This window comes from Drosophila subpulchrella, chromosome 3L (genome assembly GCF_014743375.2).
Source record: "Drosophila subpulchrella strain 33 F10 #4 breed RU33 chromosome 3L, RU_Dsub_v1.1 Primary Assembly, whole genome shotgun sequence".
Classification (NCBI taxonomy): domain Eukaryota; kingdom Metazoa; phylum Arthropoda; class Insecta; order Diptera; family Drosophilidae; genus Drosophila; species Drosophila subpulchrella.
The window spans coordinates 17,272,991-17,300,258 of NC_050612.1; the positions used below are offsets into that span (position 1 = coordinate 17,272,991).

General features: G+C 40.6%; 5 protein-coding genes across 10 annotated transcripts in view; 1 reads left to right on the forward strand and 4 right to left on the reverse strand.

Moving 5' to 3' along the window:
* Positions 1-440: 440 nt before the first annotated feature.
* On the reverse strand, positions 441-6,060 carry LOC119553260 (battenin). 2 transcript variants are annotated; one of them, XM_037863550.1, is made up of 6 exons: positions 6,022-6,060; positions 2,108-2,325; positions 1,869-1,999; positions 1,594-1,752; positions 1,192-1,531; positions 441-1,125 (listed from the first exon to the last, which is right to left on the reverse strand). In XM_037863550.1, the coding sequence occupies exons 2-6, from the start codon at positions 2,309-2,311 to the stop codon at positions 691-693; spliced, it is 1,269 nt and encodes a 422-aa protein (XP_037719478.1). In that variant the 5' UTR covers positions 2,312-2,325; positions 6,022-6,060; the 3' UTR covers positions 441-690. The 2 variants fall into 2 exon arrangements, with proteins under 2 accessions (XP_037719478.1, XP_037719477.1); XM_037863549.1 differs by lacking the exon at positions 6,022-6,060 and adding an exon at positions 4,752-4,856.
* A 1,476-nt stretch (positions 6,061-7,536) lies between these two features.
* LOC119555516 (ionotropic receptor 75a) lies at positions 7,537-10,310 on the reverse strand. Of its 2 annotated transcripts, none has more exons than XM_037866940.1 (7): positions 10,174-10,310; positions 9,680-9,864; positions 9,281-9,620; positions 9,082-9,229; positions 8,409-9,021; positions 8,073-8,353; positions 7,537-7,855 (listed from the first exon to the last, which is right to left on the reverse strand). In XM_037866940.1, exons 2-7 carry the CDS (start codon positions 9,794-9,796, stop codon positions 7,633-7,635), a joined length of 1,722 nt encoding a protein of 573 aa, XP_037722868.1. In that variant the 5' UTR covers positions 9,797-9,864; positions 10,174-10,310; the 3' UTR covers positions 7,537-7,632. The 2 variants fall into 2 exon arrangements, with proteins under 2 accessions (XP_037722868.1, XP_037722867.1); XM_037866939.1 differs by lacking the exon at positions 10,174-10,310 and adding an exon at positions 9,923-10,019.
* Positions 10,147-12,026, reverse strand: LOC119555430 (ionotropic receptor 75a). Its single transcript, XM_037866799.1, has 4 exons — positions 11,742-12,026; positions 11,552-11,688; positions 10,612-11,493; positions 10,147-10,385 (listed from the first exon to the last, which is right to left on the reverse strand). Exons 1-4 carry the CDS (start codon positions 12,024-12,026, stop codon positions 10,175-10,177), a joined length of 1,515 nt encoding a protein of 504 aa, XP_037722727.1. The 3' UTR covers positions 10,147-10,174.
* LOC119555517 (ionotropic receptor 75a) lies at positions 11,792-15,641 on the reverse strand. Its single transcript, XM_037866941.1, has 7 exons — positions 15,548-15,641; positions 15,301-15,479; positions 14,809-15,147; positions 14,618-14,754; positions 13,627-14,233; positions 12,694-13,235; positions 11,792-11,903 (listed from the first exon to the last, which is right to left on the reverse strand). Exons 1-6 carry the CDS (start codon positions 15,639-15,641, stop codon positions 12,717-12,719), a joined length of 1,875 nt encoding a protein of 624 aa, XP_037722869.1. The 3' UTR covers positions 11,792-11,903; positions 12,694-12,716.
* Positions 15,642-16,114: 473 nt separating this feature from the next.
* Positions 16,115-27,268, forward strand: part of LOC119555515 (gamma-aminobutyric acid receptor alpha-like) — a 31,491-nt gene continuing 20,337 nt past the window's right edge. The window contains exons 1-4 of one of the 4 annotated variants that reach the window (XM_037866936.1): positions 16,115-16,305; positions 21,966-23,095; positions 24,820-24,887; positions 25,242-25,545. In XM_037866936.1, the coding sequence (XP_037722864.1) occupies positions 22,666-23,095; positions 24,820-24,887; positions 25,242-25,545 (802 nt within the window). In that variant the 5' untranslated portion in view covers positions 16,115-16,305; positions 21,966-22,665. Of the gene's footprint in view, positions 16,389-21,965; positions 23,096-23,307; positions 24,697-24,819; positions 24,888-25,241; positions 25,546-27,268 lie in introns of those variants that run through there. The other 3 variants (XM_037866935.1, XM_037866937.1, XM_037866938.1) reach the window with 3 other exon arrangements.

Below are 27,268 nucleotides of genomic sequence, written 5' to 3' on the forward strand. Positions count from 1 at the left end.
CCCCGACTCAGTATTGGGTCTCGATCTCACTCCCAAACTAAGCGATTGCCGTTCGATTCAACATCGATCAAACCAAATTGATATATGTGGTTACTGCGCACCTCCAACAAAAACAAACTCTCTAATTATAATGTGGAGCAAGTGTAAATATGCTTAAAATTAAGTGGAGTTTTTTTGAGATAGTTGAATATGCCGAAGATAAGTGGGGTATATTCTGTTGCGGATCAGTAGGTGGTTAGCATTGATCAGTCTGGGCAGAATAATCAAAATCTGACATTGGAATTTAGAAAATTTTCCTAATATAAATCTGGTTTTAGAAAACAAAACTATATAACTTGGGAAAAAGTTAAAAATTGGTTTGATCCCCCTTATGGCAAATTAAATCCATAGAGAACTAAATAAAATGTACACAAAATAATAAATAAAACAACAAACCGAAATGGATTTTTGATAAAACAAGGATTTGTTTTACTTTACTTTTGTGTACTAAACTAAGCCTTATAGGGTAGTCAAACTGAATGATACTAACTATATAACCATCTATCTGGCTCCTGGGAGTCCAGTGGTCCAGTGAGTAATACTATCGGGACACGCACAGACATACACGCTTAATTAGCTACACACGCACACAGTAAAGGCATAATCTGATCCTGATCCTGATCCTGTTTCTGATACCCGCTCCGATCGCGATCACCAGACAAGGCTCCTGGCCGCCGCCGGAAGACCGCAGATGGCGTTGTGGACGGGAATGGCCAGGAATCCGGCCAGGGCGATACCATACGAATCCGACTGGACCACCATGGCCATGGCGAACTGCTGGCGCTCCGGCGAGATCTCCTTGGACATCCGATAGAAGGTGTTCACGTAGGCACCGCCGCCCAGAAGTCCCTCCCACAGGACGATAGCGAACACGATCCAGATGCTGGGCGTGTACCACCAGATGACCTCGGTGAGGAAGTAGACGACGTTGACCAACTGGAAGATGGACATTAGCCAGATCTTGTCCAGCTGGAAGACGTTGACCGAGGAACGAGAGATGAAGACTCCGATTTGGTAGTCCACATTCAGCCAGCGGTACTGCGAGTCCTTGTCCAGGAAAATGTCCTCGAAGTAGACCAACTCGAACTGAAAGATCAAGTGAGTATGTGATATATATTAGACATTTATATGTTAGCCAAATATTTAGCTTACCAGTCCCTGATTGATGAAGTACTCGAAGAAGTAAACCAAGCAAAGGGGTAACATATACTTGAAGAGGTGCTTGATGTAGAAGAACTTCTCCTTGAAACCAACCAAGGGCTTCTCGTCGGTGATCAGGACTTCCGTGGACTCAACTGTCGTAACTGGCAGGATATCAACCTGCGGACGACGCAGCAGCAGCCAAAAAGCGAAAGCCTCGATCGCGGGGAAGATCAGCATGACCAGCATAGTGTCTCTGGGACTGAAGTCCAGAGATCTCAAACTGGCATAGCTCAAGGAACCAATGACTCCGGCACCACCAGTTCCGGATGACCAGGTGGATATCACATTCCTACGGGGATAGGAACGTATTAGAGAGGTTCTTCTGAGTGACTTTCCTTCACAAGAACTCACTTGTTGTAACGCGAAGAATAGGCCAAAAAGGTGGTCTCTCCGATTCCACTGCTGGCTGAGGTGATGATCACTCCCAACAGGGCCATCCATTCGGCATTGGCAAATCCTACCAGCAGGAAACCAGCTGCGGAGAAAGCGACTGCCAGGGCTATGCGAAAACTGGAAATAAAAATTATATTTATTAGCATTTATTTAAATCATGAGATCCATTCTTCTTAAGCCTTTTCCAAAAGAAGTATGGAATTTTTTAAAGAGGAATCTAGGACTGTACTCACTTGACCCAAAACGGAAAGAAAGGCATTAGTATCTTCACAAACAATGAGGGCAGCACATCAGCCAGCAAAATAGCCCCCGTGGATACCAAGTGACAATTTCTACCCGACGAGCTCTCTTCACTTTCATCATTCTGTGAAAAAAATAAAAAATTTAAAGTTATTACATTTATCCTTATTATATCTAAAAGTATGTATATTTATTTTTATAATGTTTAATAAAAAGATTAATAATATCTCACCGGATTGAACTGCTTGATTATATCGTGGGCAGCACTTAGCATCACCACATATCCGTAGTTGTTGCACAGACCGAGGATCCAGTAGGACGTCAGATCCCGCCAAAGGCCCCGATCCTGGCGAGAACTGTGAGAGGCATCTCCGGGGGTGACCACCACTTGGGGATCGTGTTCGGCCTCGGCCTCTTGCTGCTTGCTTGCCGTCATATCGAGCCGGCAAACTAAGAGGAGAAAAATAAATTTATTTTTTTTAATTCATAGTAAACTTGGAAACCATCTAGTTATTGATTTTTATTATTGTTCAGTATACCGGAATTTAATTAACTTTACTTGAACAACAAACTCGTGTTCCTCATATACGAGTATTGGTAAAAACTTTTCCATCTCTTGAAATTTAAATGTTCTGATTGCTCTTAAAAAAATTACACTCTGTTCAAGTTATATTTAAACTAATTGCTTAATCTGTCAATCTGAGCCTTTGCGTCGTGGGTTTTTAATCTTAAAATAACGGTTGAATTGGAAGTCGAGAAAATAAGTTCTTTAAAATTTTAAGTGAATATGACCAATAAATTAAAAAAAATAATCATAATCATTACAGTAACTAAAGAATACCTGATTTTTCAGAGGAAATAATATTAACATACAAAAGAACTCATTGGTGTGTTATTTTATCAATTTTGTATTTCTAATCTTTTTAAGTACTTATTTTTTCACCACTATCCTTGATTTATTTATAGATATATTTTAAGAAAACCTTTTATTCTTTATTCTTTTTGAGACATTCCAACCGTTTTGTTTTAAGAGTAGAAAAAATAATTAGGGGAAAATTAAATAAATGTATCAACTATAATAAAAAAAACTCAGCACTTGCCAAATCTGTGCGCATTGTTGTTTGTTCAAGAGCAACTTTACCACTTTATTTATCCAAAAGCAAATCTTGCTTTTGGCTGCAACTAAATTAATTTCCTACTATCGCTTTGAAATCACTAGTTTTTATAAATTCACTCACTTTAACTTAGACAACAATTAACTAAATTCTCTTCCGCAATTAAAAGCTCTTTTAACTCTTCAGAAAGAAAATGCTTTTGCTCTCCACAAACAATGCACTCTTAAGTTTCTGTTTACCTATTGTGAACTAGTATTTGCTCGTGTCGAATTTAAACAAATTGTTTAATTTGTTAAGCTGAGCATGTGCGTAGGCAGTCTTGAACTTGACAAAATATGGTCACTAGGGAAATCGCTACAGTAAATACCCTGGACTTTTGTTGGAAGATACGTGCAAAAAATGATAAAAAATATACAAATTGTATTGAAGGTAGTAAAAGACAGCTGTTTAGTTGAGTCTCAGGGTTTGACGGGTTAAAAGCCTCGTTATTTATATAGTTAAGTGCCTTGGGGCAAATTTTCACAGCACGTATAATTTCTATTTGCTTGCTTACATTTTTAATAAAGTAAGTCTGTTACTTTACAAACTTCCCAGACTAAACACACTTTAAATATGATTTATGACCATCTAATTTGCAATGTCATTTATGCAAAGTTTTCCTTATTTTAATAAGGTGCTACAGATGATTTAAGTAAGCTGAAGGGGAAATTAATCATGTGTGACACTACCGGATATCATATAGTATATTTAGAGAAACAGTTTTTTGGCAATGATTTGGGCAGTGCAAAGTGCAGATTAGTCGATTTGTTTACATCCGACAGAACTTGTGACTGATAATAGAATAAAGAGGAAGTGGGGGAAAAGGTACAAAACCGGAAAGCGATCAGTGCATATATAGACCATTCACCAGATATATTCCCATTTAATGAAACCTTTTTACTTTAACGCCCATGACTGATAGCTTTAGTTATCCAGATCATTTGAGTTGACCTTGCAATAAGCTTATTAAAAATCAAATTGAATAATCAACAATTAGCAACAATTGCTGTTAGCCAACGGAGTTGAAGTAAGCCAACTGGCAAATAATTAAAACAATTTAACGTGCGAATTCAATTTGTTCGTGCCGTATTGTATGAAAAACTTCTTAACAGTCTTGCATTTTGTTAGCAACTGACTCATTCACAAGATTCACTCGATCCATTTGCGCAGTTCTAAAGTTGTTGACCCACTTCGCAGTGCACTTTCCTATCCGATTACATTTGCTTGATATCCAAAAAATTCGATACCCGACCGGAATGCATTTCGAAATATCATTGGTAAGTTAAGAATGACAGTTGAACTTTTGCATGCCTTGCCTTGGACTTCAAAATAATAGCACAGCTAAAATTTGTGTCAACTATCTATTTTTACTAAAGATTATAAAATAATTTCCCAGGCCTCTAAGGGAAATGCTTAAAAGGATTTACACTTTTTAGATCCCTATATATTATAGCATACTGACGAAATATTATGTTTATCTAATAAAATATCCTTTTTGCAAAGGTATATTGAAATTTGACTCTAAAGTCGAGTCCTAGTTTATTTACCAAAAATCTTGTAATAAATATAGATACTACACATCCGTTTACAATTATCTGATAAATACGTTGTTTATATAAATGGCTAATTGTTTTATTCCTTCACTGTTTATGACTTTCGAAACCCTTTAAAAATAAATTTGCTTTCCCAAACTTCGTCAATCACTTTGGAGTACAGCCTTACGTTTCTAGCACTATTTTCCGGTTAGTTAGTTCTGAGGGTTCGGATTCCGAGACCTGATAATAACGGCAACGACACCGATTCGCGCTGCGAGGCGTTCAATGAGTGACTGAACCTGTGCAAACCCTCCCAACTGAACGAGAACCAATACCAATCGGCGACAACAATGGAGCCAAGCGAATGGGACCCCAAGTGCGAGGTATCACGCGAGTTGCCAGCGGCAGCATGAAAAACTAAAGCAATTGCAGATGCAACAAGTGCCAAAGTGCCGATCAGGCAGGTTGATGTACGTAGATCGGTAGCAGGTAACACACATTGCACATATAATTTAATTCAATCCAATTCGATTCGATCTGATTCGATTAAGGAAGGCGGGGGAGTTGAGGTCGGTCAGCGAGCGTCACGTTTTTCAGGTTGGCAAGTGCCTTCGCTCGGGGTTTCTACACTCTTCAATAGTGGGGAGATTACGATAAGATGTTTGAATTTCTCGATGGCGGTGATCTTGTGATTGTTTATGGTGGGAAAAGCTTATCAACTTAGTGGTCTCTGACATTCGTAGATCCCAAACAAACCAATAATCGAAATCGTATCGATTAGATTGCTAAGATATTGTGTCATCGGGTTCTTGAAGATATACCACATTCTCAAATATGTGAGCTGGTTCTTTGCTTGAGTTTATAAATCACATTTTTTCCAAGTGTTCTTAGGGTACTTAGTGTTTCGTTATAGTGTTTACTCCTGGTTAGCAGCTAATTAAAATTTCAGCTCATTTTAATTGCTTCTAGTGTTAAGTTAGGCAGTTTAAATGCGAGTAGCAAACTGCGTTGGCTTATAAGCTTTGTTTTGTATTGCTACTTTTAATGTAAGAAGCACTAATCATTGTTCAGTTTATTGTTATACTATCGGAGCACGTGGCGTATGCGTAATCTGAAAATACCTCAAAAACAAATAACACCTGTCCCAAAAAACAAACAAGAGTTTCAAAAGAACTTTGAAAGAAAAAAAGAAACAGGAAGAACTTTTTTTTTGAAAACATCAACACATGTAACAATACTGAGGTTATTTAACTCGATACAAAACGGTTAAAATATGCTAACCACATTTACCCGTCTAACTGGAAACTCAGGCTAATTTTAGAATTATTTAATTTAAAAAGTGTATCTGTACATTTTGCGAGGTACTTCCTATGCTAAGATGGCAATAAATCCGAGATAAAGTGCAATAAATATTTCTGCCCCGAGTGAATAACAAACAATCGCTGTGTTGTACGTACACTTTCGAATTATTTCCGGCTGCCACTCAATCCGCTGGAGCAATGAAAACCTACTGAGGACTTGCCGAATACGGGCCTAGAATACGGCTCTACAAGCTGCAATCGACATTATCATTATCGTAAAGTGGGCAACAGATTAAATTACAGATAAGATGTTCGCAGCATTGGGCCATATAAATCTTAAGATATCACTCGGCAACGGCATTTCGTATATGACAGGCTTTGGTTAACAGAAAGGGTAATCAAACTGATGATGGTGGGAGGTGAGGGTCATAAACCGGCTCTCTTTCTATATCCGAGCAGTACACTTCAATCTAATTATCGGACTAGCTGTAAGTTGCCAATAATAAATTAATTGGGTTCTGTTTCCGTTTCCGCAATACTATATCTCCCTTGGCTGGCGAATCCACCGTTTAAATTAAATCCGTTTCGCGCTCATTTAGCACGTACGGAAACCGCCAAAACCAATTTCACACCGCAGCCGCAAAGCAGGGAACACTTTTTTACTTTGCCCCTGGGTTATACATTGCATTTCAAAATAAAACATGTTGTTGACAAATTGCAAAATAAAGTGGTTGAGGCTGCCAGGGAAAGGGAAACCCGTATTCACTGCTGTAAATAATTCACAATTGCCTGTCAATTTCGAGTCACTCCAAAGTTGTCATCCCTGCAAAGGGAAAGTATCCCTTATGGGGCTAACTATGGCCAAAGCGAAGGCCTGTCGACAGCAAGATTGAGTTGACAAATTGTCAAGGCAATTTATTATAGTAATATGTAGGGAATTCCGGAATGCCAGCGAGTGCTGTTTGGCAAACATTTGTGTCAGTTGCAGTTTTGCAGTCGTCAGGGAGTCATTTAAGTAAAGAAAGTCTGCAAATATCAACTTGTTAAATATTTCAAAATATATTTTTAGTACATTTAAGCTATCTATGTATTCTTCTATTTCTCTTACCATATAATACTATGTTTTCCAATTCCACTTTCTCATATTTATTGTACAATCAATTGCGATAAAGCTTTGGCACTGCCCTTCTAATATCTGTCGCCTCTGGCGAAAATCATTAAAATCCCATAAATCATGGTGAGACAAAATGCGATTGCTGCGGTGGGAAAGCTACTGATTTTGGTTGGGAAAATGGGAAAATGCGAAAACCAGAGCACACTACTCGTAACTATATATTTGTAATAGGCCGTATTAGGCCCACATTCTGTTATCTACCATTCACACGTGGCCATCGAGGGCCAAAGTTTCAATTCGAATGTGGCCGGGCATAAAAATGCAAATAAAATGGCCTGGGGTGCGAGTGAATATAATCATTGCCAAAAGTAAAAATGGAGAATAAAAAGTAACCGCCAAACACGAAAAGTTTTTAATGCAAATACGAAAATCGCATGGAAACATGGCCACCACGTCCTTTGAAATCCCCTCTATCCATCCCTCCGTTTAACGAGGCGTGCTGCAATTTTCCGGCGGGAAAACAGGAAGTGAGGAAAAGCGTTCGCCCCTGCATAATTTCGCGATGCGAAAAGTTAACGCAAAGTGTTTTTATTTTCTCCTGGGTGCAAATAGAGTATATAGTTGTTTCAGCAGCTTAAAGGGATTTTAAAGCACTACGTGAGATAGATGGGTCGGGTGAGAAAGCGCTTCCAGGCCAGTTCCACCAGCAGAATGATCACGACCAGGATGTCGGCGCAGATTAGCATCAGGAGCAGGGGAGCCACGTACTCCATTCCCACGGTGATCACGAAGTTCTGCGCCACGCAATGGAGCTTCATGTGAACCCAGTAACTACGCTGCTTCCGATAGACCCCAGTTTCTAGGACCCTAAGGAGTCTGAAATATAGTGGTGTGACCAAATCTTTATAATTGCAAAGTTTTGAAATCAAATGGTGTGACCAGGAATGCAAAAGATTTTAAAGCATTCAAAGCATTATTAGGTGATACTCAGATATTTACAGAACAAGGCATTACGAATCATAGTCCCAATTGTTTGTTAAAGTTCGAAAAAAGCTTCCAGGAAAACTTAATGGTAGTCTTTAAGTACACTCACCGTAGTCTGAAGAGCTCCTTGTACGTAGAGTTTCGATGCAAGTGCGTGTAGAATAACTGCTCGGGTCGGAATAGAACCTCATTCAAGTCGCAAATCTGTTGGGCCGTAAAGTATCGCTCCACGTAAGCATAACCGGAGGAGGTCTCAAACACGTAGACGTAGCCAGGATTGTCCCTAACCCTTAAGACACCTTGTTCAGCGGGCAGCCAAAGCTCAGGATTCTTCGTCTGCGTGTCGATTTTACGTTTTATGAACAAATGGATCTCAGGAAGTCTTGAGTACTGAAATTGAAAATATTATACATATTGGAAATTAATGAGAAAAGTGTAAACTAACATTCAGATAGCTCTTGGTAAATGGCAGAGGTTCCAGGCCCACGGTCAAAGAACTCTCCGCCAGCTGCTGCATCGTCTTGATTTTTGACTTGACGGGGGAACTGAGCAGCGAAGAGACCACCACCGAAGTGTAGTAGTTATACATGATGAAGCTGATCAGGAACAGGGCAAAGTATATAAGTCTTCCGCCGGTGGACCGTGGAATCAATGACGAACTTTGGATGCAGGCAGCCCCAAAACTGATCAGAAATGTGGTGAGCAGCGAGGGCAGGTAATCCAATCGCCAGCGTTTTCGCATCCGCTTGCACTCCATGTAAAAAGTGATCCACAGGAGGACTCCGATCAGCGAGAGCACTCCCCCAAAGAGGTACCACACCAATGGGCTGAAGGGCTGTAGGAATACGTCTCCCCGTAAACCGGCATTGTGAGGAGTTCGGAAAATACAAACCGAACGGAAAAAGCCCGTCTCAATAATAGCCGACAAATACTTGAGTCTGCCTTCCGTGGCCAAAGAAGGCGTGGCTGTGATATCCGCCGACTGATCCACCACTGCACCCACCGATCCACCCACAACATCCGACTTGCTCCAGCTATCTGAAAAGATGAACTTCATCCTGCAGAATATTAGTAGAACCCAATTTAAAGAGTCTAATTTCCCGGTCTAACATTCTTACTCGCAATGTAGCAGGTCTCTCAGGATTAGGGTCAGGTGAAATCCGAATCTGGCCAATGAGTCTATGTGGGTGTCGTTCTCCTGGCTCAAAAACCTAATAAGTTCATCATCCGACCAGGTGAGCGGTCGTTGGGTGACCACCGTTGCCACTAAAAGAATTATCAAGCTCATTTACTGGTATCTATAAAGTGAAAACGTACCCCTCAGGACAACATCCGTTAGCTGCTCCCTGTTTCCATATTTAGAACGCTTTAGCAAGGAACTTAGATACCGAATCCTACGACATTCATTTGGGTCACAAGCCATTTCATGGGATCCGGTCATATTCAGCTGACCACCAATGATTTTGCCATTGTTGTAGACATCATAGACGGCATAGACAACCGAGGAGTTGTTGGCCTGGAATTCTTCCTTTACATAACTTACATCCGCATCAATGGATACGTTAAACGGTGCAAATAGTTTGTAAAACTCCAAAACTGACTGGTTGCCATGCAGAAGCCAATGGTAATGCTGATTGTAGATCTGTTCCTGACTGGCCTAAAATAAAGTACAGCTGAAAACAAATTATATATTTATGATGTCGTATAGACTCGAACCTCCTCCAATAATTCCTGGGCCTGGTCACACTTTATATCCACATAGATCCCTAAGGTGGGTTGCAAATGGCCCATGTAATTGAGCTCTAAGTGTGACCAGTTCTGAACTCCCTTCATTTGAACAAACTGATGATAGGCAAGAATGGGATGAATGGGTTTGGTAAACTGCTGAGCAAACTTAAGACCTAAAAAAAATAGAAAGGGTCTAACATTATCAGAAGTGAATAGAAGTACCCTGCCCACTTTCATCGCTCTGCCAGCAGTGAAAGAACACAATGAATCCAATCCGCGACTGCACGAGATTGTCCAGAATAAAGTTGGCCAACTGCACCAGCTGCATTGTTGACTTATTCACTTTGAATTTCCTAGGCCGAAGGTCCCTTTTATATGGCCAGAGAGACCTCCAATTTGGCTGTCAGCAATGTGCGTTGTTTGTTTTTAAATTGCCCGAAATTGCTCGACAATTGCCGATGGCCTTGGCCTGGGCTGCTTACCTTAGCGGAGAGTGCAGTGGCGGTACCAGATGACCTCCAATCCCAGTACGCCCACACAGAGCATCATAGCGCCCAGCAGCAGGATAAAAAGGGGAGCAGCGTACTCGAGACCCACGGCTACCGTGTGATTCTGCTGGTAGCAATGGAGCTTCGTTTGCATCCAATAACGCTCGTGCTTAAAATGAACTCCTGTCTCCAGCATCCGTAACTCACTAAAAATTGAATATGGGAATAAAGCAGCTTATAAATAATTGTAATCTGTGCTTAAAATGTTATGATTAGACAAGAATCAAAATTAACCACCTTTAAATTCCATTAACGATAAGGTTAAATAAAATCGGGAATTCTTCGGAACCACAAAACAAATCTTTTTAGATTTACCTTAATATGCAATGAAAAGTCGTGCAATTGTTAAAAGAGTAGTTGCTAAAAACCCACCAAAGTTTGAAAAGCTCCGCATAGGGTGACTTCTTGGCCACGACCGAGTGGGTATGAGAGGCATCGCGCAGCGGAATCTCGTTGAGCTCACAGATCTGGTGGGGCAGGAAATGCTTCCTCACAAACTCATAGCCCGTCGCCACGCCGGTTATGTAGACGAAGCCCTCTTGATCTTTCACCGACTTGATCCCATCCTCGGTGGGCATCCAAATGCGATCCGGCGATCGTTTGCTGCCGAGCACCTTGTTCCGGTACAGATTACGAACGTCCGCCTCCTCGGAGGTTTCCAAATAGGTGCGGGTATATACAGTTGGTTCTATGCCCACCTCCAGGCTGCTGTCCGCCAGTTGCTGTAGAGTCCGGATGTTCGACTTGATTGGCTGACCCAGCAACTTGGACACCACAATGGAGGTGTAGTAGTTGTACATCAAAAAGGAGGTCATCATCAGGGCAAAGAAGGCCATTCGACCGCCCATCGATCGTGGGGTAAACCAGGCCCCTTGGATACATCCTGCTCCAAAAGAGAGCAGGCAGCTGGTCAGTAGCGAGGGCTTCCACTCCTTACGTCGCTCCAGAATGAAGGTGATCCAAAGTAGACAGCCTGCCAGGAGGAGCAAAAGTGCGAATGTCAGCCAAACTCCTCCGCTGAAGGGCTGCAGGAATTCCGTAGCACTCAGGCCAGCGGAAACGGATCGGGGATTTCTGAACATGCAGATCTCCCGGAAAACAGTGAACTTTGTCAGGGGCTGCAGAAATATACCGCGTTCTAAGGAATAGATTAAAGGAGCTATCGCCAAATCAGCCACATCCCGAATGAGATCTCCAATCATGCCGCCCGTGGCATTGCCATCCGACCAGCGATCTCTAAATATGTACTTAAACCTATAGTTTTCGTTTATATAAAGTCACCATTCTCATTTCAAGAATCAAAACTCCTCACTTGCAGTCCAACATATCCCTCAGGGGTTGTCGTGCCTGATAACCTATTCTACAATATGTATCCAGGTGAATTCTATCCTTGGCCTCCATAAATTCAAAGATCTTCTCTACGGAGCTGTTCAGCGGTAAAGCGGTTACCTGTTGGAAAACTTTTACAAGTGGAACGTATAATCTCTAAAAAGATCACATACCACAGCACTGGCTCTCATGGTTAATCCAGTGAATGACTTTCGATGCTGCAGGGGACTCCTTGTGTGAAGATCACTCAGATATCGCTCAAGTCGACAGTCCTGCTGATTGCACGAAATTTCCCGATCGGCTGTGATATTTAATTTCCCACCTAGTTGCTTTCCCTTATTGTACAGATCGTAGAGTATAAAGTTATCAGTGATAGGATCGTGCGTGACATAGGTAACATCAGCATCAACAAAGAGCTGAGCCTCCTTAAAGTGAGTTTCTAGCTGGGGAAGGTTCATCGACCTATCGTAGATGAGCCAATGGTACCGATGACCAAGAAGTCGTTTAGAACTGGCCTGTAACTACTTTTTCTTAAAAACCGATTCAAAATATTTAAGTCTTATACTTTCCTTATCCAAAACAACGCCGCTTTGATTGCAATTGATATCCAAGAAAACCCCCAACTTAAGAATGTTGTGATTAAGAAAGTCATCCTCCAAGTGGAGTTCCGAGTGTAATGTTTTGAATTGCGTGAAAATATTTCTAGATTGCGCCAAAAGTGCTAAATGTGCAAGTGCTAAAACAAGAAGATTAAATCGGATGTCGAAGAGTTACCACAGAATTATCCACTCACAGTCTCTTGACCAGCAGTGCAAAATGAGGACATGACTCAACCTAGCCATGTGAAGAAAGTTGTATAAAATAAAACTGTGCAATTCCAGCATGGTAATAACTCGAACAAAGAACTTTGCAATTAATAATACTGATTATGAGTCAACAGGGGTTTTTATAGGGCACTCATAATGCCAGCAGAATGGACATAATACAAGTCAATTACTGAGTGAACTTGACTTGACAACTTAATGGGTATGCGAAAATAAGTTATCGACAGACCTGTCTAGTCCAATCAAAACTAAGACCAATTATTAAGCAATTTAACTAGTTTACGAACTATAAGTCACTTACCAAGATTATTAAAATGTTTTCCTTTACTGACTTTGGGGAAAAACCGTGCCCAATTTCTTTTTGGCATAACGTGCCCAGCAGATTTCCACAGCCAGGATCAGTAGGGCCAAGATGTAGGCCACCAGTAGGGATATAAACAGGGGTGCCGCATATTCCATGCCCACCTGGATCACAAAACTATTGGAGAACGTGTGCAACTTGGTCTTGCTAAAGAAACGACTCTGCTTCGATATGATCCCGGTTTCCAGCATTCGCACCTGGATCTGGGTGAGCAGCTGTCGATAGGTGGAGTTCAGGTGAACCATTCCGTAGACGGCGCTCTCGGGTCTGAGGATGATCTCATTCAGATCGGAGATCTCGCGCGGCAGGTAGTGCTTCTCCACGAAGTGATACATGAACGAGGCCTCCGAGGTGTACACGAATCCAGGCTGATCCCGCACCCGGATCACTCCCTCCTCCGGAGAAAGCCAGACGCTATTGGGATCGCGCTTGCTCTCCACCTTCTGTTTGTACAGGCTGCGAATGTCTGCGCGGGGCGAGGACTGGGGAATAAGTTTACTTGTCAATCCACAAGTTTTATTAAACACTATATTTGGAGCTTAGTATTATAAATAAATATCTTGTACTTGGGTCGAAAGCAGATACTAGAAACTAAGTACCTAAATAAAGTAGTTTTAGCTTTTTATATATGTACTATATACATACTTTATATACTTTGTGTTAAAAGTTTACAGAGAGCAAAACAAGTTTACCAACATGTCATATGGAATTATAGTACAATTTGCACTTTGCGCAGTGTATATCACTTACATTTTATAAAGATAAATTTATTTCTTTGTTATATCTAGCTGGTCAGTGAATGAGTATAAAAAAAACTTTCTTAAAATCAACCAAAAACTATTTCCAGGTTACCTTAAGTTGCTAAATACTCACCACCAGATAAGTCTTGGTAAAAGGCACCGTGTCGAAACCCACTTCCAGGGAGCTGTCGGCCAGCTGCTGGATCGTCCTGATGTTGGAGCGCACTGGAGATCCCAGCAGAGTGGACACCACAATGGAGGTGTAGTAGTTGTACATGAGGAAAGAGGTCAGCATTACGGCGATGAAGGCTAATCGACCACCTGCCGACTTGGGCATCAGATAGGAACCCTGGATGCAGGCAGCTCCGAAACTGATCAGGCAACTGCTGAGCAGGGATGGGATGAAGTCCAGACAACGCTGCATCCAATGCCGCTCCAGGTGGAAGATCAGCCAGAGCAAAACGCCAGCGAAGATCAGGAGTCCGGCGAAGGCGAACCAAACGCTCGGCATGAAGGGCTCCAAGAACACGGCCGCCTTGATTCCTGCGTTGTGTGGCGTACGGAACATGCAGACTGCCCGGAACTGGGCCTGCTCCGTCATGGGATGTACGTAGTGAAGGCGATTCCAGGAGGGAACGAACGGGGAGGTGCAGAGCTCAGCGGATTCATTGGTCAACATGCCGATTGCTCCGCCAAAAGCATCCTGCACGCTCCAGGTGCCGCACCAAATGTAGTGCAGCCTAAAAAATATTACAGTAAAAATAGTTGTCTAAGGGGAAAAAAATGGAAAATTATTATATATCTACCAATAAATAAATAAAAAATACATCTACGCTGGGTTCCGAAACTGATTTTATCTTTCTGCTGTTTCAAATTCTAGTGTTCTTGAAATCAAGCGTAAAGTGTTCTTGGATTGTTGTTTTGAAAACACACTATTTTCGATCTCGTTTACGTTAAATTAGAGAGACATTATCTCTACAACACCGAACACGATTGGAATTGAACTCTACATCAGTGCAAGTTCAAACTGTCCTTAGGCTTGAAGAGAGATTTCTGTGTCACCCCGGGATATAAATTTTGGATTCTGCGTTTTAAAATCTTGTTAAAAGCTAAATTTTGCTTACTTGAAACCGAGCACTTCCTGAGTATGCATGATGAGCCGATTGCCAATGCGAGAAATCGAGTCCATGTGGGAATCTCTGTCGCTATTGAGGAACTCGAGGAGGTCCTCCTCACTGGAGTTAATGGGCAGCACAGAAACCTGAAGAGAAAGTATCAATGACTTCGTTTTCATTTCAGTTTTCTGCCAACCCACCAAAGCGGCCAATCGAAAGGTAACGCTCGATAAATCCAGGCGATGCTGCAGTCTGGGTCGCAAATGCAAATCACTGAGATAATCCTTAACCTGGCAGTGACTTCGATTGCACCACAGACTCTGGTCCACCGTGACGTTCAGCTTGCCCCCCAGGTGACTTCCCTTGTTGTAGACATCGTGCAAGATAAAGAGCTCCTCCTCCTGACGACTCACATAGGTCACGTCCGCATTCAGACTGAGATTGGCTGCCTCAAAAAGCCCAGTTAGCTTGGTAAAGTTACCCTCCTCATCGTAAAGCAACCAGTGCAGATTTTGGTTATAAAGGCGGGCACGACTAGACTAGAAAGGATAAATTATTTTCAAGAAAAAGGTCAAAATAAATTTTAATAAAATACTGTATAAGGAATATCCCTTTCGAATCAAAAAAAAGGCTTTGAAATAAAGATATTAGACAATTAAAAAATATTGATAGAATTAAAATTAAAGTCCCACCTGATTTGTTATGAGTTCAGCTTGGTCGCAACCCAGGTCCAAAAAGACACCCAACCTGACTAACTCACTATCCAAATAGTCCTTGTGTATGTTGGCCAAGTTTTCAGGGTCCCGTTGCAGGTCAATGTATTGCGAAAAAATGCCATTCTCATTCAGCATCTTAGCCAAAGGTAAGGCCTCTGAAATATACATTTAAAAACTCATGGGAATATTTAAATATTCATCTAGGATCCATAGCAAAACTCACCCTTTATCGACCAGCAGTGAAATACCATTAGATTGCTCAAATTTACCTCCAACATATTGAAAACTATCAAGCGATACAAGGAGAGACTGGCCATCTTGACGGCTTTCTTGGATTTTGGCAAGACGACTGACCCTTTTATAGCCCAAAGCTAAGATGTCGAACGGGGCCAATTAAGTAATTAAAGCCAAACTTTTGGGGACAGCCGTCAAATTTTGAATTTTGATAGACAGGTTCGTGAAATTTTGGGACCAATTTTGGCCGTGGAGCAACAAGTGTTTTGAGAAGGGCGCCTGCGCAGGATTCGGTAGCGTAAACAAAAGTGCAGGAGGGATTTATGAATGAAAGGCTGGCGGTGGGTGGGTGCTAATGGATTCCTGAGCCGGGCTGGTGGTGGGTGGGATTGTGGGTCAGGAGGGCAGCGCCGCAGGCTTTAGTGATTTTGCGCCTTTTGCATGGTGCCTTGCCCCATCCCCATCCTTATGGCACCCTGCCACCCAGCGAATGCTGCACCATTCAATCTTCTGGCCTGGTCACAATATCATTTCGACTCAGTCTGCGTTGCGCGCTTGGCGCGTTTTGACGTATCTCCGAATCTCCGCATCTTTCTCTGGAAATTCACTCGGTCCCCGCCTCAGTTCAGTTCAGTTCGATTCGGTTTGGTTTGTTTTTTGCCTTGGTTGGTTCGCTAGTTTGTTTATTTTCTCCGCTCGTTGTCGCTGTTATTGTCGTTTGGCTCTGGAGACTTGTGTGTATTTTCGGTACGATTAGTGCGGATAGATTCGACACAGCCATGAGGGCTGAAATAACACAGATGGAAATGATTGTTATTCGTGTTATTATTGTCTGTGAAAAGTTTCAACATATCCCAATAAAATAAATAAATCAAAATAAAAACGAAATCATTGTTTTAAAATTTAAATTAATTTAAATTTTAAAAAACTGTTTAAAAAAATTTAGATCATAAATTTTGTAATATTGCATACATTTTAATTTGTCTTTGTAATTTAACTTATACGAACAACCACCATGGCGTATGCGCAATATTCCAAAAATTGTAATCCTTGTATATTTATAAAAGTGTTCTGTTAGTACGTCACATTATTTTCAAACCTTAAAGTATAAAGAATGTTGAATATTACGTTTACAAATTTTAGCTTAATGAAGAAATTAATTTTAAAAGAGGTTTATCTTTCGAACGCGTGCATTTTATTTTGTTTTCTTGTCAAGATTTTAGTTTTCATCCAATTCAAAATTCATTATTTCGGACCATTGTTTTTCTGTCTTTATCTAAAATTCGTATGTTTATTACTCAACTCTAGGGACAACAACTAAACTTTGAACGGTGCAAACACAAATCTGTTTCATTCTGTAGCAAACTCAAGGTACAGCCTATAATTGAACTGTCAAACACTAATTGCATAACCCTCCCACACTTTAGCCATTATGTTCTGAGTTCCCCTAATTGAGTGTCAATTAAACTGTCCAAATCAACCTAATTAACACAGTTTACATAATTTAAAATGAAATATATTTAAAAGTGATAATGGTAATTAAAAATAAAAATCTGTACATTCCATTTGTCCCATAATTGAAATAAATATATTTACAATAAAATTCAATGTTAAGTTTCGTTCGAAAAAAAAGCAAATGAACATATTAAGAAGCAATTGAAATGTGGTCATCCGCATTGGGCCAACAAATGAAAAATTCACAATGGACCACAAATATGACATTTTCAATAGAAACAACTAAAACAACATGAAAGTGAACTGCAGAATAAAAACTGTGTTGGATGGCGGAGACTGCAGACATCGAGTGCAAATAAAATGCAATTATCGCTGATTTAAACGGGCATTAGAGAATCATAAATTTTCCATGAGCCCCACATGGCCGCAGGGACGTGGGTGGAAAATTCACTCCAACACCCGCCAATAGTCCACCAGAGGATTTTGGTAAACCAGCAGAACGAAAACGAACTATTAACAAAAACTATTTACTAGGGGAATTGATTGGGCGACGGCATCCGGATGGAAAATAATAAAACGAAAAGAGTCAGGGCATGATTTATGAAATAATTTTAAGCTTTTAACTTCTAGTAAAAAAGAACTCATATACACAAATAAAAACTCAAGAGATTAAACAAAAAAATTTTTCTTCAAAACTTACGAAAAAAATGACTTAAAGACTTAAACTTAATGATGGACAGAAATTAAACAATCTAAAAAACTGCTTAAAAGCAGATGCTAACTTATTTCTATGCACAAGGCGCCAAAGAATTTCTTTCTGAATTTCGGCAGAATTTAGGCGGAGTTTTACGAACATCAATATTAATTCAAGCTTAACTATGCTGTATTAACCGGGCGCTCCGATTAACATAAAAAAGAATTTATTTTAAAGTTTTCCACTTTAATAGCTTTTTTATTATCTTAAACTTTAGTTCTATCAGAACGTTTTTTCGTTCATTATCACATAGTTTTAGGCTGCCTTAGACGAGTTTTTTTTATACCATCTTATACTGGTATCCCGCCTTTCAAAGGCTTTTATCTTTTTTGGCAGATTTTGCATTTTTTGTTGACGCCGCTTGAGGCTACGAAACATCTCTTAAATAGAAAAATGCAAAGCATAAAAAGCGGCAGTTGGGGCATCGCACTCTTGAGATTTACATTGTAAAGTGATCCCCTCGCCTCGTCGTCTATATATAGTACACAGTATAGTACATGATGCGGGCTCCCAAAAAACTGCATTTAAATTAATTGAATTTTGTAGATTTTTTCGACGAAGGGGCTGTCCAAGGGCCCCAGATCCGACCATTCTGTCCTTCGCTTCTATTGCTCTTATTGAATTGGTTTGGGGATTTGTTGGTTGACCCACAAGGCAAGATTGTGGCGTGTCTGGTGAGGCAGGCACCACAAGTTTACTTAAGCGTCGTCCGAATGCGTTTTGTGTGTCATTATTTCAAAGGGGAGCGGAGTGGAAGGCTGTTCCATTTCCATTTTTTGTATGCTCTTCTGCATTTGTGTTCATTAAATTTGCAAGTAAGTTGAAATGTTTTTGTTTACTTCCACAACTGCCCGGCCAGGCCGGACCAAATGGAATGTTCAAAAATTATAAATGAGTTTGCGTTGCCATTAGTGTGATATAACAAGAGAGCCCAAATTGAAGGTTAGTTTGTACAAAAATCCGATTTCTGCGGCTCTTGAAACTTTTAAGTCACAGGGTTGCATTAAAAGGATTTTTGAACAAATCCTTACTAGAACCCGCGTTTAACTACTACCCACGTAATGGATTTTGAAATAATCTTTTTTTTTATTATCACTAACTATCTAAAATGAATTAAATTAACTTAAATTTGTATGTTATTCTCGATTCTGAACTTTTTATAAATTGCTATTTTGCACCCACGAAAATCACGAAATCTATAACTTGGAAAGTAGCATTTCAATTTGAAAATTTAAAATTGTTTTTAAAAGTTGTTAAATTCAAAGTAATTTTTTTTTTTGTGCTAAAAATGTATCTAGTTTTAAAATCATCTTTATCAATAAATTGCAAATAGCCATAATAGCAGGAGTCTGTGTCCTCCAAATTGGTTACTGAACAAGGGAACCCACTTAGCAGAGACAAGAGCAAACATTTGTGCATTATAATGCCCCGACAAGAGCGATTCAGCTGCATTTCACGCTTCCCTAATCCTCGCCAGCTCCATTCGACAAACATTTCCGCAAAACGTGAGCCAGTTGGGGAGGAATATCCGTATCCGACAGGGCGCAAAAGCTAAGGGAAGCTGAGATCGTGAATTCCGGGGACTGGGAACCGGGCACGTGCTTGTCGCTCAACTGTAAAATAATTAGAGCAATTGCATTGGCCTAGGGCCATAAAGTTCGTGGTGGGGCCATCGCATCCCATTGCAGTCAGCAAGCTGACCGCAGAGGAGGTATTTTTAACTTTCATTTAATTAAAATGCGATTTTAATGCTACTTAGGTTAACTGAAAAACTTGCGGCATCATTCTCATTTTCATTTTACACGCAAGGCCGCAAAGGCCGTGAACTAAGCTGCTCATACATATATTATTCCGCATGCATCCGAGCGCTGTGGCAAAATTGAAGCGATCATCTCATTTGCAGGCGAACAAATAATAATGCCAGCAGCCTGCTCCCGACTTCCCATATAAACCACCTGCTGCTGGGGCTTCCGATGAGCCACAAAATTTAGTGGGCGACCCCATAATGCACCCACAGATAGGCACCAGATGCCAGGCACATCAACAAAATAAGGAACTCTTTGTATTTTAAGGGGAAATCCGGGACTGGGGCATACCCTTTACTTTCTCGACTGAAAAGAATCTATTTGAACAAATTGTTGTATATGTGTTATGGTTAGTTTGTTACCTAATAATATATTTGTTACTTTTTATATTCAATATCTATTAATGAATAACATCAATTTAGCAAATCTTAAGCTTAATGTCAAGGCTAGGCAAGCATTTCTTCATTGCACTATATATTAAGTTAAAATAAACTAAAAAAAAAATATCATACTATTATTTTAATTGCCAAACTAAAAACGATTAATTGGTTAGTTCAAAGTAAATATTGACTAAGTCCCACCTAACTACAATATGTCACAGCTGTAACTAGTATCTGCAATACTCAAGATACCCTTCTTTCCAAGTGAACGCCTTTTAACAATGCATTTCCTTTAAAAAAAATATATGGCAAAATATTCCTTAGCAGGCAAAAGGGTATAAATGGAGGGATGGGGGTTTGGGAAAGGGTAGCGTCAGCAGCCTTCAAAAATTGAGTGCAATTTCGACGCTGATGAGAAAATGCGTTGAACGTGCTCAAGTTGCTCTCTGCCAAACCGAGGAAAATTGTTGGCAAGGCGAAAGTGGGTATTCCTACATTTAACTTTAACCCGTTCGCACCAGTTAACAAAAGGCGTGGAAAACGAAGACGGCTAAGCTAGAAATTATAAACGAAAAGGATGCTTTTCGGGGATGTCGGTTGATGTTTGTGCTTCTGACAGCAATTTGCTTGTTTGACGCAACTTGGCCATCAAAAAGCATAAAGTGAAGTGTAATTAACAGCCAAATAAAGGCAAGTATGTGGCTCTGATTTCATGATGGACGAAAAAACACAATTTATGGGATAGCTGCTTAATTTGGGGGAAAAAACGTTGTAGTTAAATTGGTATTATATTTCAAAGCTAATGAATAAAGCCTAACAAAGATGTTTATGTCTTCTAATTTAATTTGGGTATTATATATTTTAAAAAAACACATTTTTTAAAAATAAAGACATGTAGACAACCGAGAATTGTATTGAACATATTTTAAGTCTCAACAAGTTAAAATTCACCACAATTGCTATGGCATAAATGTTTACTTGCATCCGAGTGGCTTGAAAAAGCCAGGCAATCTATTGTCCTGAAGTGATGGCTTGGTTTTCCAATGTGACAAATCAACTAAAAATAATGTGAATTTCCTTCAGGCTAGGCCGTAATTAGCTGGCACAAGCGCCTAATCAAGTGGCAAGTAGCATTGACGTCGAGGCTAAATATGCAGAAGATGCTGGCTGATAGCAGACGGCCGACTTGAAGGCAACATCCAAGTGGCCGAGGAGCACTTCACAGTGTTGAAAATAGTTATCGCAACCTGGGGCGGATGTGGCGATGCGGGCAGAGGTGGGCACACTGGCCGGATGTCGGCATTGGCCAATGGCCATGCATCGAATTAGGTTAGTGGGTGAGACATAATTAAGTTATGGGGTCGCATTGTTTTTTCTATTTTTTTTCGCATTATTAAATGAGATGTTGTCTTGCTGGCTGGAGGACATCAGACTAGGGCACCACCGACGGCATTATTCACTCGCCGCCTTTGACATTTCCGGTTGATTTTTCATTAACGAATCGCCCGGCTGACGTGCTGGTTACGGCAGCGGCATCGGGTTCTGAATCCCGGGCATAGTTGATCTTAATTACTTGCCATCCATTAAGCCGAAGTTCAGCCAAGATTAATTTTGTATTATGCATATGGTGAAATATTCCGGCTGCCGCAGTCATAAAGTTCACACTTCATTTTTTTTCCCAAAGTGGGCTCATTAATCTTCAACATCTCCCAGACGTGCAATTTTTCGAAACTCAAGATTACCCATACGCAGTGTGTTATTATTAAAACATGATATTCAAGCAAGCCATTGCTCTAATATAATTACTCAAAAGTTCACAAAACGTCATATATTAAAAATACAATTTTCCTTATATTACGCATACGCCGTGTGTTTCATATAAATTTGACCGTTTAAGAGAATATAATTAAAATGAATATATAAACAAAAATAAACAAAATTCATAAAACAAAAAACGTCAAATATAATTAAAAACTTTTTTACCTGTCTCAAAATAAGCATTGTGTGTTTCAGAATATAATACATCAATTACAATTTGTAAACTGCCAAAATAATGTATCCGTGCACATTAAGTAAACGATAAGAATCGATCATAATCAGTCCGTATTATTAAAAAATCAATTAAATCAAATAATCGCCAAATGCCAGGGACTGTGAGTTCGGTCAAAATAGCCACGACCTCTAATCTTAATAGTTAATGGCTGATAGCCGATAGCTGAAAATGCCGCTGGCTAATTGGCCAATCAAAAACTGCCAACTGCAAGTCCAACAAGTTTGAGCAATTAAAAAAATCTAAGGAAACTCATCGCAAAGGAGGCGAGGACACGGGCCAAGACAAACGGAACTAATGCCCGCCTGAAAGGAATCTCAGAAATTAAGAAGAAAGCGCTTCATGAAATTGCTCTCGACCCGAGTGCAACTTCCGGTGAATAAATGAAAATAAATACGAGCAAAGACGAGTCAGCACACAGCTCAGGAAAGAGGCACTGTCATCAGCAGCAGAACCTCTAGAATGGGAATTTTAATGGCGATGGGATTGGGACCGAAACAGGGAGTGCGAATGGTAATGGGCGTGGCAGCGGGAGCCAGGGGCCAGTTGGAGCGACAAAAGTTAGACAAACGGATGTGTAGATTAGACCGGCAACAACGGCAGATGACTTGGACTGAACAATAGTTGCAGCCAGCGAACAAACAGCAAACAAAACCGAACAATATGTGCACAATGCCAGCAACAACAGATGCATCCGGCTCCGGCGATGCATCAACTGACCTCATCGCAGCAAGGAGCCACTCCTGCCACCAAGGACGCCGCCTGAACTTGCGCATATTTAAACTTTTGATTAGCTGCTGCCTCCTCACGCTGTGCATTTACCCAAACGCCTGGCACTTGTCCATCGGCCCAGGCTCGGGACCGGGATCGGGATTGGTATCGGGATCCATCTGGGTCTCGGCCGACAGCATTAAGGGACGAGGCGATGCCCACCGCCTGGACGAGATGGGCCCCCACTCCCACTCGCACACCTCCATGTCCGCATCCCTGCCCTCCTCGTGGCTCACCCAGAGCAATAACCATGCAAATATATCGGAGCTGCTGGACAATCTGCTGCGCGGCTACGACAATAGCATTCGACCGGATTTCGGTGGTGAGTATATCGGGGGAAGTATTGTACCAACAAAAATTCATTTAAAAATGGATTTTACCTCTATTCTTTATTTATTTCGTTCTTATTTCCTGGTGCCGCAAGGACTTCCTTATAAATTTAAGTAAGACTGTTTGATGTTAAATCTAATACACCAATCCTAACAATAGAAGGTCACATCTGACACATAAGAATATTTTGGAATTTGAATAGTACATAATAAGTTATATCATTTTCTATATATCTTTATTCTGGGGGTAAAACTAATTCGAATCGTTTGAAAACATAATACAGTTGGCATATACCAAAAATTTTCCAGGTATTTGAAGCTCTTTAAGTTTGTATTTTAAACGTATCTGACTTATTAGCTATAACTATGACAATTTTGATCTAGATTTAATATTATTATTATGATATACCCTATATGCCCTATGATATATTAGATATAACCTATATCAATCCTAGTTAAATCAATAATTCAAGTGATTTTACTTGCTTAGGGTATGATGAAATGACTGTCCTACCTAAAGTTCCTTCTAGTAGGCTCCCTGAAACAGCCATGGTAAGGATTCCTGAGCAGGATAGCAAATACACCCCAAATTGCTCTGTCTGCCCCAAATCTTACGTTGTTTACCCTTTTGACTCTGTCCCTGGTGACTCTGTCTGGTGTAATCAGCATAGACTCGCAGATTTTCCGCTCAACGGAAGCATTTAATGAAGCGGAAATCGCTGCGAGGCGACACATCACTCACAAGCGGCACCAAGGTGATGGAGCCTCCCCTGATGATTGCCTCGCAGCTTATTTGGTAAATAGTTAGTGTTAAAACCGACAAATATTTACCTACACACAAATTTTATTGCTTTTTCCAAGGCTCTTAAGGGTATTCCCACACCCGGGAGCATTGCCCAAACGGATCAGCGATTCGATTCGTTTTCAATCTTGCAAATGGTCGAAGCAATAAAAATTTAAATATTTCCGAAATTTAAAATGCCATCCACTCAATTGGGGGGGAATGGATTTTGGTTAGCGTGGCGAAAATTGTTTTCGTTCTTCGGCTTAAGACCAAATTACATTGTTTTTAACACTTCATTAAGAATGGGCCGTGACACGCCCCCTCCGCGCTACGCCCTCGTCGTGGGCGCCAGCTGGAGAGGATTCAAAGGATACGTGGCAATGCACATCCGCATCCTGCGAGCGCGACGCATGTTTGCCGAGCGAGCTCAGCGGCAAAGTCATTAAAAACTGTTCGCATAGGCAAAATACAAAAAATTCCTGGGGGCTTCGGGAGGAAGCGAATCTGGGGCCTGAAAAATTGCATATTAGTGCAGAAAAGCTAGATAAAAATGGGTGTCGGTGGGGGATGGAGGCAGATCCAGAGGGTTTGGGACTGTCTGCGAAGCGGCTTAAGTGTCATTGTTCACACAGAGGAGCATTTAACATTTTCATTTAGGGCCTGTGACTCGCATATGAATATTCATAGTTGAGCAGAACCGATACGGAGAGCACGGGGATTATATTGTTGGATTGCGTGGCCTTCAGTTGAAAGAAATCCCACTTTCCATAACTAAACTAGGCTGGGGATTGAATAGTAAATGGAATGAAGGTAATTTTATACAACTTTGTAATCTCACTCAATACATTTGCAAAAAGTAATTAAATTGAATTTTTCAATATTATCAAATAGATATTAAGCTACATTTAAAATTGTTCTTTAATGATGTTTCAGGTCCTCCAGCTACAGTAGAAGTGGATATTATGGTTCGCAGCATGGGACCAATATCAGAGGTCGACATGGTAGGTCTTTAAAATTTTTAAAATATAAGTTATTTTAAAACCAAAATTTTTCAAGCAAATAATATTTTGTTAAAGGCAATTTTAGTTTGTTTATTTATGAGATACGAAAATTAAAAAAAAAAATGTTTCTTTGATAAAGACACCCGCTGCAAATTGAGAGAACAAAGATAGGTTACTCTGCAGATGCATTTTGATTAGATTTTAACGTGAATCACATTTCTAGGACCCAAAGTGTCCCATATTTGTTGCTGGCAATCTTACAATCCCTGCCCCACAATTCAATTTGCAGAGCCGTCGCCTGTCTGACTTCCTTGCCCTCCTGCGATTCTGACTCCGTTTTTGCCTCCATTGCAGACCTACTCGATGGACTGTTACTTCCGCCAATCCTGGGTGGATAAACGTCTCGCGTTCGAGGGGGCCCAGGACACGCTGGCACTGAGCGTCTCGATGTTGGCCCGGATTTGGAAGCCGGATACGTACTTTTACAACGGCAAGCAGAGCTATTTACACACGATTACCACGCCAAATAAGTTTGTGAGGATCTATCAGAACGGACGCGTTCTGTACTCCAGCCGGCTGACAATTAAAGCCGGCTGCCCGATGAATCTGGCCGATTTTCCCATGGACATACAAAAGTGTCCCCTGAAATTCGGTTCATGTGAGTACGAAGGAATCTCGAAAGAATGCCAAGTGGCACATGTGGAACTCAGCGCTGCAGTATAATTATGCATAATGGCTGCTCATTGCGCTTTGATGTGATTTGTTCTTCTCGTGTCGGCAAAATGTCCACTTGTTGGGTCCGAAGGACAAAGAATCTGGGGTGGGGATTATGCTGAATGCCATGACATTGGATGCGATGGGATGGGATGGGATTGGATTCGAGGAATCGTTGGCGACAAGAAATGTGAAGTGAGATGTGTTCTGAATTGAAGGGGAAATGGAAATGAAAGAAAGAAAGAAATGGCACAAGGGCCGGAATTATTCAAGTGGTTCCATGCGTCTGAATGCTGGAAGCGGATTAGATGAGGTAATGGTTTAATGGCATATCCTAATGCGGTTGGAGATCTCTACGCAGCATTGGCTAGCTGGAATTTTCTATTTATATTGTGATGAATATTTGAGTCTTGAAGTAGAGGAAACAATACGCTATTACTGTGTTACTTAAATGAATCTTAAATTTCATCTCATTTAAACGGGTTTACTTATTATTTTCTAAATACCTTCTTTAAAGACCGTGCACCATTTAATAAATAAATGTTTTCTTTAAGAATCGTTGCTATATAGAGCATGATACTGGGTCACATGGCCATAGCTAAAGGAGTCTGTAGTCAGTTGAATGCGAGAGTCTGCTGGCCAGTGTAAGTCCCAAGCAGGCGCGAGAGTTCAAATGGGGGAGTAATGTGTCATTAAGGAATACCCTTACAATACAATGCACCTGGCACTGGTACAGCTCAAGTAGTTTGTATGCAAAAGTGTGGCGCTTTTGTCCGTGTTGACTCATATGGGCCTTTTTTGAGTCCATTGTTCAAAAGTATGTAAGTATTCTTGTAATTGGTCTGTAAATTCGTATATGCATTGCGTTTAGCGCATGTCGCCACCGTGCGAGTAGCCGCCTATTAAACTTGGGTGGGTCCGAGGTGAAAATAGAGTAAGGTAATGGCCCCAGGACGCATCCTTGAGTTACACCGGCATGGTTGGGGTGTTTGGTGAGGGTGCAGCTGTCCACAAGTACAGAAAATGTGCGGTCCGTCTAGATTTGTATAAAAGTCCTTCATGCCAAGCGAGCGACACGGTGTACTTTTATAAATTCGAATCAGCGATGAGGGATATGTGCCTAAAAGATTCATGATCAAGTATTCTTGTAATAGAGAGGCGCTTGAATATATTTCACGGGGTAGTATGTTAAAACATTTAAGGTTTTGTGCTGGTTTCAGCAACATAAAAATATAGTGACCGTAGTTACCATTACGTATTTTTGTGACAAGAACCTGTCACTGTGTCTTCATTACTAAATTACAGGCATTTGAACCCACAAAAGTTTAAGTAACAGCCGGAGATTTTACTAATTTAAAATTTCTTTAACTAACCGCACAAATTTGAGCTTCTAACGTTCATGCATTACCAGTCGACCATAGTCAAAATAATTACAATGAATTACTAAATTTAAGATTTAATAGAAGCGATTTGAAACATTTTGGGAAAATGGTGTTCTACGAGAGTTTTTGAAGTTTAGGTTTTAAAAATGTTGGCCAGTTATAATTCCTTTTTCTAGTTTTGACTTTAAGAAACCAATTCATCCAGAACCTTAAAAGATAAACCGGATACTTAAGGTCCTTAAGTAGATATTATTTTGTCCATATCACAGATGTAATAGTTATTGC

Coding starts and splice junctions, on each gene's coding strand:
- LOC119555516 (XM_037866939.1), bottom strand. CDS start 10,019: ATGCAGCTGGTGCAGTTGGCCAACTTTATTCTGGACAATCTCGTGCAG. Junction 9,865..9,922: donor CTGCTGGCAGAGCGATGAAA/GTGGGCAGGGTA, acceptor TATTTTTTTTAG/GTCTTAAGTTTGCTCAGCAG. Junction 9,022..9,081: donor AGAGACCTGCTACATTGCGA/GTAAGAATGTTA, acceptor AATATTCTGCAG/GATGAAGTTCATCTTTTCAG.
- LOC119553260 (XM_037863550.1), bottom strand. CDS start 2,311: ATGACGGCAAGCAAGCAGCAAGAGGCCGAGGCCGAACACGATCCCCAA. Junction 1,753..1,868: donor TTCTTTCCGTTTTGGGTCAA/GTGAGTACAGTC, acceptor TTTTATTTCCAG/TTTTCGCATAGCCCTGGCAG. Junction 1,532..1,593: donor TATTCTTCGCGTTACAACAA/GTGAGTTCTTGT, acceptor CTATCCCCGTAG/GAATGTGATATCCACCTGGT.
- LOC119555430 (XM_037866799.1), bottom strand. CDS start 12,026: ATGAACCTTCCCCAGCTAGAAACTCACTTTAAGGAGGCTCAGCTCTTT. Junction 11,689..11,741: donor CCATGAGAGCCAGTGCTGTG/GTATGTGATCTT, acceptor GTTTTCCAACAG/GTAACCGCTTTACCGCTGAA. Junction 10,386..10,611: donor GCGGAGCTTTTCAAACTTTG/GTGGGTTTTTAG, acceptor TTCAATTTTTAG/TGAGTTACGGATGCTGGAGA.
- LOC119555517 (XM_037866941.1), bottom strand. CDS start 15,641: ATGGCCAGTCTCTCCTTGTATCGCTTGATAGTTTTCAATATGTTGGAG. Junction 14,755..14,808: donor CCTTTCGATTGGCCGCTTTG/GTGGGTTGGCAG, acceptor CTTTCTCTTCAG/GTTTCTGTGCTGCCCATTAA. Junction 14,234..14,617: donor CAGGAAGTGCTCGGTTTCAA/GTAAGCAAAATT, acceptor AATATTTTTTAG/GCTGCACTACATTTGGTGCG.